This window comes from Camarhynchus parvulus, chromosome 6, assembly GCF_901933205.1.
Source record: "Camarhynchus parvulus chromosome 6, STF_HiC, whole genome shotgun sequence".
Classification (NCBI taxonomy): domain Eukaryota; kingdom Metazoa; phylum Chordata; class Aves; order Passeriformes; family Thraupidae; genus Camarhynchus; species Camarhynchus parvulus.
This window is the reverse complement of record NC_044576.1, coordinates 4,454,381-4,471,242: the sequence shown is the minus strand read 5'-3', so window position 1 is coordinate 4,471,242 and position 16,862 is coordinate 4,454,381. Positions and strand designations below refer to the sequence as shown.

Sequence of the window (16,862 nt, the reverse complement as noted above, 5' to 3'; positions counted from 1 at the left end):
TTTTCACAGAAAGAGTGATAAAGAACTGGAATGTTCTGCCCGGGGAGGTGGTGGAGTCACCATCCCTGGATGTGTTTACAAACAGCCTGGATGTGGCCCTGGGTGCCAGGGTTGAGTTGAGGTGTTGGGGCTGGGTTGGACTTGATGATCTTGGAGGTCTCTTCCAACCCAACCCAGAGATTCTGTGAGTGTGGCAGCCTGCTTTCCTTTTGATCCAGAAGGAAAAATATGTCCTGAAGCTTTTAGAGGAGCAAAGGGAGGCTGTTAGAACTTGAGAGCACACAGTGTGTAAATCAACCACTGTGGGCTGCCTTGTGGATTGGATTTATTGATTCTGACTGGTTTTGACTGGTTTTTTCCCTCCTTGCCGTGCAGGAGCTCCATCACCACTGTTTACATCGAGGTGCTGCCTCCCAACAACCAGAGCCCGCCACGCTTCCCACAGCAGATGTACAGCCTGGAAGTCAGCGAGGCCATGAGGGTCGGCGCTGTTCTCTTGAACCTGCAGGTACACAGGGGGCTTCCCTGGATGGAGGGCTCTGTACAAATCACAAACTCCAGGGACACAGAGGGGCTTCCCTGGCTGAGGGTCCATGTACAAATCACAAACTCCAGGTACACAGGGAGGGGCTTCCCTGGGATCACTGGTTGAGGGGCTCTGTGCAAATCACAAACAGGACAGGGCTGCTGAGGAACGTGCCTTGAGCTGTTTAATTTTCCAGCATCAGTCTCATTACATGGTTATGACAATGGGAAGATGCCACCAGCTCACATCCCAGGCAGCAGACCAAGAACTCAATGTTACAACTCACTTTATAAGTTGTTTGACCAATCACACAAAGCAAAAGCACATTGACAGTAGTTCCATCCAAGCACTATAAGCACAGGTACCTTTGGTTAAACAACGCTTGCTTATTTTGAATGCAATACCTGCTTATGAGCCTTAAAACACAATGCACAGAGCTCCATTATTAAGCTTAAAACTTCCTAATATCTTGCTAGACAAACTTTTCTGCGACTTAGGGAGTTATTCTAGACAAGTGTTAACACACAGATCATTGTTCTATTTGTCCTTGCTTTTCTACATTTTACATCATTTTTCTGCTGATCAATCTCATGGTTACTGCTTAGTTCCATCACAGTTCTCCTGTCTCTGAGGCCTGCCTTTTGCAGCTTTCCCAAAACCCTCTGATTTTAAGGATTCCCACACCCTGGCACTCCCTGAGGCTGCTGAAGCCCTCTCCACCTTCCTGCCCTCTGTGCCCATGCCTTACACAAGCTAGTCCTTGCATCCAGGGGGAAGAAGGGGCAGTTCAAAAGGGTTGAAAATAGTTTCATTTTGATCAGCAGCCCCTTTTACGTGGACTGCAGAGAAAAAGGGCTCACTTGGCTGTTTCTGTTACTTCTTTGTTTGCTTTAAATATTGTAAAAGATGCTGTAGGCTGCAAATGGCACTGCCCAGAGCAACTGTGGCTGCCCTAGCATCCCTGGAAGTGTCCAAGACCAGGTTGGATGGGGCTTGGAGCAGCCTGGGATAGTGGAAGGTGTCCCTGCCCATGGCAGGGGGTGGAACAAGTTGATCTTCAAAGTCCCTTCCAATCCAAACCATTCTGGGATTCTGTGACAATTATATTAGAAAAAATTCTGAGTGGCTGGGAACTTGAAAGGACTGTGATTTGTTGTGTTGAATCTCTCTCTGTATTTGCCAACAGATCAGAGGAGCTTCAGCACCTCATTCATGGGGAATTTTAGTAAGATTTGGGGCAATTTGCTTTCCCTAGCCTGTCATTTTTGAAAAATGCCTGAAGATATTTCTACCCCTTGGTGTGTGTAACAAGAGGCTGAGAGGGAGCAGAGATCCCAGTGCTGCCAGGCCCAGGATTAGTGGGACCTTGTGCCCTGGGATCGGGGATCATGCAACAGCTTCTGGCCAGGTCCAGGAGCAGGAGCATCCCTCATCCTCATGCAGCAGGACCAGACCTCCCCTTGCTGCACTAATAGCTAAAAAATCAGTTCTCTCCTCACTTATTTGCCGTTCCTTGTCTACTGCATTGTATTCTGCCTCAAAACCAGCTGTGCAAAATAGGGAAATAAATGGAAACTCTTTATTGAGGTTTTTTTTTTTGAGTGATCAGGAACTTACTTAATGCTGTGTTTAGCAGTAGTGAAATAAAGGAGCTCTAATTAACTCACTGAAGCAGGTGGATGGGAAAACTCCTGCTAAAATGGTTTCCTGCTGAAAGGCTGGGATTATTCTGGCTGGTTAAGCTCAGACAGTCACCTGTGCTGAGGGAGGATGACTAATTTAGCTCAGTGCTGCCAATTAACTCCTGGCACATCTGTGGTGCCTGCAGGGAGGGAGGAGTGGAAGGGCCAAGGCTGTTCAGGAGCCTTCTCCTCCCCGGTGAGAGACACTTGTGGTTGGAAGCCCCAAAGAGGAAAAGGAGCCAGGAACATGCTGAGAAACAGAAACATTTGTGTTTCCTTGACAGGTGCTGGAATCTGTGGCCTGAGGGATCTTTGGAGGCAGAAAAAAAACCTCTTGGCACATTTTAGTATTGAAGGATTTGATGGGATTTAAATGTGGTTGGAAAGTGAAGCTCCAATGGAATAATCTGCTTTAATGTTTCACTAAACCCCAAGCAGCCCATTCTGGTCTGGCCCTGCTCAGGGACCTCCAGGGCTGTGTCCAGTTCTGGGTCCCCAGTGCAGGAAGGACCTGGAGGGGCTGGAGCGTGTCCAGGGCAGGGAACGGAGCTGGGGAAGGGGCTGGAGCCCCAGGAGGGGCTGAGGGAGCTGGCAAGGGGCTCAGCCTGGAGCAAAGGAGGCTCAGGGGGACCTTGTGGCTCTGCACAACTCCCTGCCAGGAGGGGACAGCCAGAGGGGGGTTGGGCTGTGCTGCCAGGGAACAGAGACAGGACAAGGGGAAAGGGCCTCAAGCTGGGCCAGGGGAGGCTCAGCTTGGCCAGCAGCAGGAATTTCTGCATGCAAAGGGTGCTCAGGCCTTGCCAGGGGCTGCCCAGGCAGCTTTGCAGTGCCCAGCCCTGCAGGTGTCCCAGGAAGGGCTGGAGGTGGCACTCAGTGCTCTGGGCTGGGGACAAGGTGGGCACTGGGCACAGCTGGGACTCCATGGGCTGGCAGGGATTTTCCAGCCTCAGGGATCCTGCATTTTATGAAAAATACTTAATTGTTAAATCCCAAATATGCTTGGCTTTAGCTTTGGTGGTTAGTCCAGGACTGTATCTCTTGTAGGTCTGGTAGTCCTCAACCTGAAATGTGGAAGATGGAGAGGGACTTTTTACAAGGGTCTGGAGTGCCAGGACACAGGGAATGGCTTCCCAGTGCCAGAGGGCAGGGCTGGATGGGATATTGGCAATTAGGAATTGTTCCCTGGCAGGGTGGGCAGGCCCTGGCACAGGGTGCCCAGAGCAGCTGGGGCTGCCCCTGGATCCCTGGCAGTGCCCAAGGCCAGGCTGGAGCAGCCTGGGACAGTGGAAGGTGTCCCTGCCATGGCAAGGGTGGCACTGGATGGGCTTGAAGGATCTCTCCCATCACAATTCCTAGTCAAGCTTCCTTGTCTTGCATTAAAACCTCCATCGTGTTAAAGGACTTCTCCTGTGGGCAGCATATTTCTGTTCTCATCTTCCTTTATTCCCTCCTGTGCAAAATCCACCAGGGTATTTTAAACATTCATTAACTGAATATTTAAACTTCTGAAACCCTGTGCTGCCTTTTCCAGACAGCACAAATTTCCCTGATAGGCACCTTGGTTTGGGTTTTATTGCCTGTGCTCCATCAGTGATATGGAATATCACCAGGCCTCAAATATTGAATGAGTGTTTTTATGTATAAATTTTCACTCTGATGTTTCTTCTCCTGTGTTTTATCAATCCAATCAGTGTTTGGGCTGGTGCAGGTTTAGAAATTATCATTTTATGGCTCTCTCTTAGTAATAATTTGGTAGTTCTGCATACAGTAGGAGGGTTACAAAATCCTGTAGAGAGCCAGCAAAACTTTTCAAGTATTCCCAAATTATCAAATCTGAAGGTCTGCAAAACATTAGGGTGAGTAACAATGCAAATGTAGCTGCTTTAAATTTGCCCTTTAGACTTTGGAAAAATAAAATTCACTTTTTTCTTGTCCATTAAAATTTCTTATGCTGATGATGGAGAGCTTTATTTCTTTCTTATCTCCTTATTTATTTTCTAATGCACCCGGCTGGTCTTGACTGGTGTTTTAATTAACAACATTTGAGATTAATGCAATATTAAATGATCTCCACTGCATTAATTTGTAAATAAACCTCAGAGTTTATTGCATGCCTGGGAGGCGTTTATGGCTTCATGTTCTGCCAGCCATTATTAATTAAAATATGCAAATGCTGTCATTTTTCTGGGAGCCTGCAGAACAAATAGGGCTGTTAGCAGGGTCCAGTTATGTGCTGAACAAGGAGCTAACATGGAATTGTTGTGTCCAATTTATGGAATCACTCTGTGCCATTGATCTGGAAAAAATCAGGAACAAGTTGCTCTTCTCCCTTGCCCTGGGTGTTTTTCTTCTGTACACAAGAACTTTGTGTTTTCTTTGAAAGAAAGCAGGAGTTTTTAAAAGCAACTTTCCCCCTTTTTTTAAAAGATTTTCTGTGGGGATAAGGAGAAAATGAAATCAATGACAGCCAGTCAGATTTTTTGGTTTTCTGAGAGCCCCTGACCTGCTATGAGAGAATGCAGACCATAATGATACCCGTGAGAGAACTCAATGTGAAGGGAGGGCAGGATGCCCTGCAGGGAAGGCAAAAGGAGGACAAAGGGCTGAAGACAGGAGCAACCATGGGATTCTGGTGATTCAGGACCAAGGACAGTCCTGAGAGATGCCAGCTCCTCACATGGTCTGCCTCCAGTGCTTGCAGCGTTTTGTGCTCTTGGCTCAGCTCCTGACTGTTCATGTCCTCAGGCCAAGGAGATCCAAATTCCACCCAGTCCTCCTGTCACTCAGTGCCACCAATGGAATTTATAAACAATTTTCCCAGTCTGTCATCGATGCTGTGGATGGGAATATTGATCATTGCTGGGAGAGCTGTACACATCCATGCAGAACTGAGTCAGTACTAGCACCACTACTGCCTGGCCTTCATTTTGATGATGGTTTAATTCTTGCTTAATCCCACCCTCCGCTTGGTGACTGTTGTTGGAACTCCTTTGGGAAAATATCCTAACAAACAATAGGAAAAGCCTGCACCATGGCTCAGCTACTTTAATGAGCCAGTTTCTGCCCTGTTCAGGAGGCTTGTCCTGTTGGAAAATCAAATTAAATTGCTTCAGCATCCTTTTGTGCTGGAGAAATTCAGTTCTGTGTCATCCCTCTGCATATTGGCATTACAGGGAACTTAAAAATAGTTTGGATATTTGTGGGTTTCTGGGAATTGCACTCCACCTGCCTGATGTGTGATTTCCTGACTCATTCCTCCATGAAATGCTTGGGTTTGCCCTTGAGCATTTTTGTTCTCTGGGAGTGCCCAAAAAAAAAATCTCTGATGACTTTGAGATTGCTCCAGCCCTTGTATACACCAGGATGGACTTCACTAGGCTTGAATTCCAGCAGCTGACTCAAAGATGCTCTGTTCATGAACGTCTTCTCCGTCTGACTCTTGCCCAGCTCTCAGCTGAAGTTTTGCCCCAGTTAATTTGGTTTGGAGCTGGAACAGGGGCAGTTTTACCTCTCTGATCTTCTCAACATCATCCCTCCTGCTTTTCAAACCACTCCTCAGGTTCCTTCTGTAACTTAAACATTTCTTTGTTATCCTTTGTGTTCTCTCCTGTTTCTGTTCCAGTTTTGCCTTGGCTTCTTCTGGCTGTGTCCCCACCCAGTTTTTCTTGCTCTTTCTTTGTGCTGATCCCTTCTATCTGACTTAGCCCCTGGTTTTTATTTAGCTAAGCCAAGTTGTTTTCTTACTGCATTCTCTTCTCTGCCTGCACATTTAAGTAGTTTGTGCTTCTGTTCTTAATTTTGGGGAGTGTTTGAGTTGAGTTTTTTTGTTATTTTTCTTGGGTTTTTATCTCAAAAACTGCTGTTTAGGGGGTCAGCTCAAAGCTTTGCAGCCTTTGATTGTGGCCCACAGAAATAACTTGACGGGAACGAGGGGGGAGTTGGCCTCTTCTGTTCTAGACCAGAGGAAGTGGCCTCAGGTGGCACAAGGAGAAGCATCAAAAGTAGTTTATTCAACTGTTGAAAGATTTTTTTTTTCACCTAATCGGTGGGATTTACTAATTTTGGTGCTGTTAATGTCTGTTCTTAAAGGCCTTACCCTGATCTTCAACCCCCAAAAAGCAAATTACTGGGGAGGGTGAGTGCTGCAGTTGGAACTCGCTGGAGCATCAGCCAAAGATTGGGATTCTAATAAAATAACAGAAAGAGGGATCTTGATAAGAAATGGAAATGAAGAATGGGAAGAAAGGAAACTGAAAGTTCCGTTTAATCAGCATGGAGCTGCAGAAAAATAGAAGTAAATTATTAAAGCCTGAATTTCATACTTATGCTGCTGGGTGTAGCTGTAGTTTAATAATTAGATAATTACTAATAATTAATAGCAATTATTATCCTGCATTCAGGATATTGTCATTTCTGTGCAGCATAGGAATTCTGATGTGCTCCAGCTTTATCTTGAGTGGCCCATCAATAACCAGAATTGCCTTAGAAACAGGGATTGGTGTCATCTCTGTGGGAAACTTTTCTAAAACTTAATTCCCTGGTTTCTGCATAGAAGGGAAGAGAGGAAACCTTTGCCACTGACTGAATTTTATCCTCTTTTTTCCTTCCCTAAAGGCTTTCGATAGAGAGGGTGACCCCATCAAATACCTCATTCAGAATGGAGATCCTCAGCAAGTTTTTAATCTCTCTCAGAGGTAAGTGGGAAACCCTTGGAAAACAGACTTGGAACTTGTCAGCCCAGGGAATGAGGAGCTGAGAGAAAAGGGTTGTGCTCAGACACCTTCAGCTGCTCCTTCCAGGGGCTGTCAGCCTTTAATGAGAGCTCTGTGAGCCAAAATCAACTCTGGGCTTTGTCACTGGCCACTGTTTATTTATTTTAAACACTTTGGGTAAGAGAAACTCACTGAGGTGGAAAGATTCCATTTAAAAGAGTGGCCAGGGATTAATTAAAACCCTTTTACCTGTCAGCTCCTGACTAATGGCAGGGACAATTTTTGCTTTAATTTCCTGACTTGTTATGGTTTAGCCTGTAGTGAAAAGCCTTTTGAGCATTGTTTAAGAACTGTATTTTCCTTAAATTGAATTCCAACTTAAATTGAGTGAGAAAGAGAGGGTTTATTTTGAATTGTAAGCGCCAGATTGGTCTGTGCCTGGCCCACCACGCTCTATTTTACCTATTATTAGCTATTAATTATTATTTGCAATCCAAAGTATCCTTTTCCTTGCAGGAGGAAGGGAGGGTGGTGAGCCAACTTCCCACAATGAATTATGGGACAGAAGTGACCTGGGGCTTATTAATTCCTGGTTCAAAATAATTCTAATTTGGTGTGAGGGAAAGATTGTGAACCTAAATACCCCAACCTCCTGAGACTGGCTGATGTTTTGATCCAGGATTATTCCTGTATCCAAGTGGAGAGCATTAGGAATTGGCTCATGGCTTTTCTTGGCTTTCACCCACAGAAAGCCTAAAAGCTCCTACAAAGAGCAGCCTTGGTGTCAGCAAGGTGGTGGAGCTCAGGTGCTCAGAGACCTCTCCCAGGTGCCCTGCTAACGTGTCCTGGTGTTGTTTCATTGCCAGCTCTGGCCTGCTGGCCTTGGGAAAGCCTCTGGACAGAGAGAGCACTGACCGCTACATCCTCATCGTCACGGCCTCGGACGGCAGACCCGACGGGGTGAGTGTCCTGCTGGGGCCTTGGGAAGGCTGACCCTTCCCTTGATCAAGTAGGGATTTATCAAAAGGCCTCAATGGATCCACCTTGGGCAGCACAAGAGCCCAGCCAGGGCTGCACCCAAGGTGAACCAAAATGGGCACAAAATGGACACCTGGTCATGGGGGTCTCTCACTTTTATCAGTTCTGCTCTATTTGCATATTGGAGTTAATTGTCCAATTACAGCTTTAGCCCATGAAGTCCCATCCTTGTTTTTCTCTCTTCAGTCCACCATTGTTTATATTCTTGGGCCTGAGATTTGGATCATTTGTCCTTGGTCCCCAGCTAGAGAAGGAATTGTTCTGTCTCCCTGCTCTGTGCACAGAGCTCACCATCCCTTAATGTGAAGCTCAGACTCACACACTAAAGCAGCACAGAATCTGAAAAGTGTAAAAGCTAAAACCTGAGGCATCAGAGTGTGAAGGGGCTGGACAGCACTGGCCCACCTCCATGTGGTCTGATTGTGTGTTTTCCATGGATCTTGACCAAACCTATCTGAAATCTGGGAGTTTTCCTTTGGTTGGTGTGGGTGAAGCCTGTCTGTCCCTGCCTTTGATCACGGACAAAGGGATTTTGCTGCTGCTTTGTGTGATTCTTTAACAGCCAAGGGTTTGTGTATTCACAGATGTTCATCTTCTATTTCTTCTCTGTGCTATTTGATACCTGTTTCTCTTCTTCCTTTCTCCCAGATGTGGAAGTTTTATTGGTGATTTGTACTTTATCCAGCCCTTTTCCACAGCTGACTGTCCAGCTCTCCAGAAAAATCTGGAAAAATCCCATTTCTCTTTCAAAAATAACAATTTTTTGTCAGGAGCTATTTGCAGGTCTTCTATGTTTGCACCGATCTGTGACCCCACAACCAGCCCCACCAACTGCTGCTCACACTTGTGTTCAATATAACAAAATGGTGATTTTTTCAATTTTCATATTATACAATGGTGGACTATTTAAGGATATGTGTTTATTGATCAGGCAGAGGCAACAGAATTATTTTTCCTGAAAGCTTGCCGCTGGATTGTGCCAAGTCCCTAGGAATGCAGCAGCTCTGCCATGGAATAATAGCACAGGTGGGGGAGAAATCTCTGTACATCTGACCTTGTGTATAATGGCACATCTAAAATAATATCAATAATAATTAATAAATAACAAGAATGGGCTGTTCTAGAAGGATTTGAGATTGAAACAGAGCTATCTCTGGCACATTGCTATAGAGTGATCATGAAAATTCTGAGATTTGGACCTGTGCTCATTGTGGCAGAAGAAAATCTTGTTTGTTTTTTCTATCTCGTGCTGTTTTTATATTCTTCACCTTACAATCTTAGCCTTCCTACCCAGGATTTACTCAGAATTCCCACACACACTCAAAAATATCAAGTAAGCCTTTATACAATTTAGTGGCAACATAGAGTAATTATAACAGTCTCCACCTTTTCCATGAAAAATCTGGTTACAGTTTTTGTGGGTTTGTTCTTCATGAACTGCTCTCACAGCTGTGAGTTTGGTGGTTTTGATCTCAAACTCTCGGCTGGGAAATCTGAAGATGTAAATTAAAGACTTGCAAGTTGGTTCAGGCTGTGTTACGCTCCTCAAATACTCTCTGGGGTGTAAAAAAAAGAGGACTGAAAAGCTCATTCCTTTTCCTTTCATCTAGAGAGAGATTCATTCGCTTTGCCCCGGGATTAAGCGGCCAGCAGATTAATTCTAACATTCTGAAGGTGATAGTTGGGGTTTTGAAAGGAAATCCTGTTAATCATGGCACAGTGCTTAGCAGAAAATAGTTGTATGTGAGCTGAGATATGGTGTTTGAAGCTCATCTCTGGAAAAACCACCCAAAATACACCATGGAGAGCTCCTTTAGAGCTGTCCCTGGACCATGCTGTTGGACACCTCTTGAAGTTCTTGTTACTGGTTGTAACAACAAAATCCACTTTAAGAACTCCATCTCCTGATATCTCATCTCTTCTCCTCCCTCAATCCCATTAGCAGGGGATGCCCAGGCAGCTTTGGAATCCCCATCCCTGGAGGTGTCCAAGGAAGGGCTGGACGTGGCACTCAGTGCTCTGGCATGAGGATCAGTCACAGATCAGATTTGATAATCTTGGAGATCTTTTCCAGCCTTGTTGATTCCATGGCTCTGTGATATCATGCCAGATGTTTTGCCCTGGAATTTTGCGGCTGCAGGTGTGTGTGCATTGCTCTCAGGGTGAAGCGTGGGCACACTCTGGAGCTTGAGCATTTTTCCTCTGCTTGGTTTGGGGTTTTTGTTACTGTCCCTTCCCTGCCTGTAGCTGCTTTCTGCAGTTCATATTTTCTGTCAGTGGTGGGGCACATTTCTTCTCAAGATTGTCCAGCAATAGGACTCAGTTGACCAAAGTTCCTGGTGCCAGCAGCTGGAAATGGTTAAGAGCTGGGCTTGCCAGGATTACAAAAAAGGCTGGATAAGCTCTTTGGCTTTCATTTTGCAAACAAATGGATGAAACAAGGCAGCTCAACCAAGCTGTTAAATCTCCAGGCCTTTTCCATGCCAGGAAACAGTGGGTGCGACTGATTTGCCAGGCTTCTCTGTGTCCTTACAATGCCCTCGATTTGCAGCTCTTCTGGATGTGCTCCTGCTGTTTGACAGGCTTCTCCTCGAGGAGGGTCAGGAGCCACTCAAAGCTCCTGATTGGTACTGTGCCAAAACCTTCTGAGGACACAAATCCTTAGTCCAAGTGGTGCCATTTCATGGAGCAATTTTGCTTTTTAACTAGTTTTTAGCAGGAAGCCACAGTGTCTTTCTAGGAAAAAAAAATATTTCTACAATTACAAAACCATTACTCATTCACCTGCTGCTTGTCATCCAGCTCTGCTTTTTGTGAACAGTTCCATTAGTACCCACAGAAAACTGGTGATGTCACCAGATGCCTTGTTGCAGTTTGCCTAAAATCCTAAAATTAATTCCCCAGGCAGGTACAATGTCATTTAAATCCCATTAACATATTTTAACCGGTAACATATCCAGCCTGATCCCTTTCCATCCAACATGAAACCAGCTATTAGAGTCAAACCTACTTAAAGTCAGCTTTTGGATTTTACTTCCTGTATTTGCTTGGGTTTTTTTTTAAATTTGAAAGGCATTCAAAAGAAAAATACTTCACTGGTGTGGGGGTTTTTTGTTGTTATTGTTGTGGGTTTTGGGGTTTTTTTTTTCAATGAGATGTGGTGGCTTGACCCTGCTCTACCCCTGCCCTCCTCAGCTGGACAGGGAAGAAAAATATAAGCAAAGACTCAGGAGTTTTATAACCCCCCACTATCAGAACCTTGCCACACAAACCCAGTCCAGCAGAACTTTCCTCCGCAGTTGCACCATGGATAATTGGCATTTGTACAATTTTGCAGCTTAGTTTTGTGAACAGTCATAGGATCCCTAGATAAATTCCAGTTGCAGAGGGTCTAAGAAGCTGATGTTCCTCAGGCACTGACAATTTAAATGTGGCTATTTAATCCATACCTTTCAAGCATAAAGATGCCCAAAAAGCCCTCAGAGAGTGGGGAAAAGGGAACATTTGCATTGGTCTTTGGTACTCACCTGAGTAAGTTTTATGTTTGTAGCTTCACCCAGTGATACTGGTTCAGAAATTCCTCAGAAACTGAGGCCAGCACTCCAGAATTTCAATATCCACAGTATTTCCCAGACAAATTCTGTGTGAACAAAGATTTTTGGCCATTATGACATGAAAGCAAAGGGTCAAGACTTCTGCTCGCCATTTTTTAAATAATAGTGAATAAAATCTTGGAATACCTCAGCTGGGAAAGGTTGCTATGCTTGGAAATTTTTGATGTTTTCAGGAAGAAATTTATCCCAGACTGCTTTGGAAACTTTCTGTCTCAACATGATGACTCTCTTGTTCTCAGAAAACCAGGGATGTTTTACTCCATGGAGCTAAGCAAGGCTCAGACATCCCCAGCTCTGACAGGATCTTCCTTGGCCCAGGGAGACACATTAAAATGGATTTTTCTTCCCATTCTGGTATCTCTGGGAGTTTGGAGGACAGCAGGATACCTCCCACATAAGCCTGTGGGTCCAGCAGCCCCAGCCTCACACTTGTGGGGAGCAGTGTTTCCTCTGGATATGCCTTTGCCACAGTTATGAATGTCACAGAATCCTTAAAGCTGGAAAAGATCTCTGAGATCATCAAACCCAACCACCAACCAGCTCCACCACTACCATGTCCTCAAGTGCCACATCCACACGTGTCCTGAACACTTCCAGGGATGAGGACTCCACCACTTCCTCAGAAGCTGTTCCAGTATTTCACAATGTTTTTAGTGAAGATATTTTCTTTCCTATCCAAGCTAAACATCCCCTGGCACAACTCCAGGTCATTTCCTCTCATACTGGAGAAGACATCTCGCTCTTTCCAGGCCAATGCTCTGTGCCTGCCCTAAAATCCACTGGAATTTAGGATAGGATACAAGGTGGTATTGGCTCTCTGTGGTATTTTTGATCCCAGATATTCTTTAGAGAAACCCCCATCATCACCACTGAAGTCTGTTGAGCTCATTTTTGCATTTGCAAAGTCTGTGGTCCCACACACCTGAATTTTTGGGGGTTTTTAAGGTTTTTGGATTTTTTCTTGCTTGTTTTTCTGTGTCATTACTATTTATGGTTTTTGGATTTTTTCTTGCTCGTTTTTCTGTGTTATTACCAAAGGGCCTAAGAGAGGTTTGACAAGACTGCAGTGGCACAGAGTAATTGAGGTTTCTCTTTTCTAAGCCCCAAGGCTGATTTAAATGATTCATGTGGTGTAGTCATGGTGACACCATTTGACTTTAAGGGATTGCTAATTCTATCAAAATTAATCCAGAGCCCCTTATGCCCTCACCCAGCACCTTGGCTTTCTGTGGAATGGGGTGACCTGGCTGCCACCTTTCCATTACTCTTCCCTGGAATGCTCCTGATTGTTTAAAATGCTCAGCTGTGCTTCCCAAATTATTGTTGTTCTGAGTTATGACCTGGAGCATTAACAGGCTTGTGGGTTTTCCCTGGAAAACACAACCTGTCACCATTAACAATCCAACAACAAAAAACAGTTAAGGTTGCATTAATTTAGCAGGCAGGAAAATGCTTTTATTTCCCAAGTAATGAGCTTTTAGTTGTGGATGGGCAAAGTGGAATGTGAAGGAAAAACCACATTCCAAGCTCAGTTTGTGTTCACAAATTGGGGTGTGTTTGGATGCAATTCCAAGGCAAGAATTCCTGTCTTCACCTTTCAGAGGGAGAAGTTTGAAATAAATACACATGGCTTTGGTCAGAAAAAAGAAAAAGCTATCTGTTTGTCAATAATGTGCCTTAAATGTCCATGATTTTCTCTCCCTTTCTCATATTTTCTGTTCTCTTTTGTGATCTATAAGGTTTTCATTTTGGGAGCTTTTCCTTTGGGCTTTATTTTGGAGTTTTGACAGTTTTTCTCTTTGTCTCGTTTCCAGGCTTATTGGGATTTTTTCTCATTAGTGTAATTATTAACAAGCTGCAGAATTACACTTCCCTTCCCCTCAGAGTCTTCTCTCCAAAATTTCTTTGCAGTCCAGCTGGCAATTTCCTCTTTCTAGCTTGCAGAGGATTGGGAGATACTTCTTTTAAACTTCTCATGGAAGGAAAGAAGGTTTGAAAATGGAATCACAGAATTCCCCACTCAAATATGGATTTCTTGAGATGAATATCAATAAATCCTGATATGGAGATCAGCAGAATTATTTACTATTTCTTTTTTGATCAAATAAAGGCTTTGCCTCCAATTGCGTTATTTGCAAACTGCTTATCTCTGAACATGACAGGTTTGTCTAAGAGTTTGTCCAAATTAATAAACTTGCTCGACATCAGAGCCAAGAATGTTTCCTCTCCAAGGCATAGAATGCTCTCATCAATTCCCAACTTCAATTTAAATGACAGGGTGCAAATAAAATAAAAACAAAGTGGAATTTCCTTCAGATTTATCATCCATAACATTTATCAGGGCCTGGCATCCTTAGGACTTGTGCAGACAATGTAAATTTTACAATTATTGCTTAGGGAAGAATTGTCTATGTAAGAAATAATTGAGGGCCCCCTAAGAAAGATCTAAACTGCTGCTCTGGATCTTTTATTTATGTTCATTATAAAAGAGAAGTTAGCAGGGTTTCTCCAGTAATGAATAGGAAATGCCTGATATGAGGCTGAGAGGGCTTTTTCCCTGGTTAAATTTCCAGGAATAGCTTTAGGATTCCTTCCCAAACTGTGCTTGATGATTCTGTTGTAGAAAAGCCTCATTTTTAACCAGGCAAAGCAGTTCTCAAACTTTCCTGTGCTGGATTTGCATGAAGAGTATCCCTGGAAAACCAGCTGTGAATTTAGGGTATCTCATTATTTTAGGGAACGAATTCTTTAAATAGTTTTATTCTTTAAATAGTTTTAAATATTTAAATATTTGTGAAGACCTGAAGACCTTTTTGTTGTTTCTGTGCCTCTTTTAGCATCCTCTACAAACCCACTTTCCACTGTCCCAGGCTGCTCCCAATGTCCAACCTGGCCTTGGGCACTTCCAGGGATCCAGGGGCAGCCCCAGCTGCTCTGGGCACCCTGTGCCAGGATCTCCACATTTTTCCATATGTTCTGATCCAGTGGCAGGCTGAAAAGAGGCTCTGGTTTATCCCTGATTATTTAGTCAGTGGGATTTTAGTGTCTGGTGACTTTTCAGTGATTCCCAGCAGGGTTGATGAAGTTGTTCCCAATCCTGCTCCGTGCTGCAGTTCTGGAGAAGCCCCTGTAATTCATTCTGGTTGTCAAATAAGGGCTTTTTTCAGAGCAGCACATCAATCTGAGGTTGGAGCTTCAACAAATCTTTGGAGCCATCTAATGGGGATGTAAAAACGTTGGTTTTGGTCAATAATCTTTGATCACAGCACTTTCTGATGTTAATGAGAGAAGTGCTGCCCTCAAAGACGGGTGAGTCCCACTTCATGGTAAAGGTGGGCATTGCTGAGACAGCAGTGAGATAAAAAATGTTTCCTGTATTTGGGTGAAACAGGGAGATTTTGAAGTTATTCCCATTTCCTTTCTCAGTTTCAGGATCTGTTACTGATTTTAAGGAAGAGAGCCCAGGGGGTTGCTGCTAACCCGGAGTCTGCTTTGAATGCTCCTTGTGATTTCACCCACTGTGGGTCATTTGATAAATTGTAATTCATAAAAAAATGAAGATTATTTGAAATACTGGTCTTATTACAGTGATTTCTGAATTCATTCACATCTGATAATTTTCTAAGCTATGACTCATATAAAAACAGGGATTACTTGAAATGTTGGTCTTCTTAGAGCATCTAATTTGAACAAACACAAGTTTAGGGAGAGGAGCATTTGATAAAATTTCCCAAACTAATTCTGCTATTTGGCATCTCATTAAGGTGGTTTTTTTCCCCTTGCAAAATATTATTTCTTTGCAAAAATCTTGCCTTTCAAATTCAGAAGTGAAAATTTAAATATGACAAGTGGAGCACTGACCTGCATGTGTTGGCTGATAGGGAGGGTGCTTAAGATGAATAAAGAATGGCCAGGAATGTGAAAAATACTGAAAATCCTTAGCAAGAGTTGGAAAAAAAAATCCCAAACATTTCTTTTCCTTCCTCCCTTTCTCCTTCTAAAATCCTCTCAAAGAGACAAAATGCTGCAGATGATCAACCACAGCCCGTGAAAATTATCTGGAATGAAAAGAATTTTTTTCCTAATGGGAATTTCTGCTTTAAGCCATTGCTATTTAACACCACGTTGCCTCAGTTTATTAAGTGTGAGGGTGTTTATTTCCCTGAATTTCATGGAGCTGAGTTACCTTTGGAAAAGCTGATTTACATTCAGTGTGCATCACAGCAGAGCAAACGTTCTGGAGCGGCTTTTGCCTGGTCAAGAAGGCAGAAAGTTCATTTTCCTTTTAGAAATGGGATGTGGGAATGGCAGCTTCAGGAACAATTAGCAAATAACTGGGGCTCAGTAAACAGAAGCTGCCAGCCTGGGAGCGCCTTGTGCTGGCTTGGTTCAAAATCCTCTGGATTTTTGAATTTTTTAAATAGTGAGGAGTTATTTTATGCAGATGTTGGGAGCTCATGGGACACTGAAAGCACACCAGCTGAGAAAAGCTGATTTTGACGCCAGTAGAGCACCAGAAGATGCAGGTCTCCATTCAGACTTTTTTCTTGGGGTTTTCTTTGGTTTTGTTCTTTTCTTTGTTTCTCTATTTTGCTGGTTTGAGGTTTTTGTTGAGGGAAGATGGCTGCAGGTTTCCCTATGAAGCCTGTGAGGTGCCGCTTTCAAACAGGTTTGTTCTTCCTAAAGCAAAGGCATTTTTTCTGGGGTCCCATCTGCACAATGTAATTCCTGTGAGTGTCCTGTCATAAACATTTCCATGGAATCATGGAATTTTTATGGTTGCAAACGACCTCCAAGGTTAGCAAGTCCAACCCATGACCAGGCACCGCCTTGTAACTAAACCACAACTGCAAAGTGCCACATGCTCTCACTTTTTAAACACTTCCAGGCATGGGGACTCCAAACCTCCCCTTTTAAACCTCTCCCAAGGCCTGAGCAGCCTTTGCATGCAGAAATTCCTGCTGCTGGCCAAGCTGAGCCTCCCCTGGCCCAGCTTGAGGCCCTTTCCCCTTGTCCTGTCCCTGTTCCCTGGCAGCACAGCCCGACCCCCCCTGGCTGTCCCCTCCTGGCAGGGAGTTGTGCAGAGCCACAAGGTCCCCCTGAGCCTCCTTTGCTCCAGGCTGAGCCCCTTGCCAGCTCCCTCAGCCCCTCCTGGGGCTCCAGCCCCTTCCCCAGCTCCGTTCCCTGCCCTGGACACGCTCCAGCCCCCCAAAAGGGCCCAAATTTCCCTCAGAGGAATTTGATGCAAAGCATCAGAACACACAAGATTAAAGCTTTAAGACACTGAGTT

General features: G+C 44.2%; 1 protein-coding gene across 1 annotated transcript in view; it reads left to right on the top strand.

Annotated features, from left to right (window-relative positions):
- The window catches only part of PCDH15 (protocadherin related 15), a 514,059-nt gene that overhangs the window by 393,015 nt on the left and 104,182 nt on the right, over window positions 1–16,862 (top strand). Inside the window, exons 18-20 of the mRNA XM_030950929.1 lie at window positions 376–508; window positions 6,823–6,902; window positions 7,787–7,880. Coding sequence (XP_030806789.1) covers window positions 376–508; window positions 6,823–6,902; window positions 7,787–7,880 — 307 coding nt within the window. The remainder of the gene's footprint in view (window positions 1–375; window positions 509–6,822; window positions 6,903–7,786; window positions 7,881–16,862) is intronic.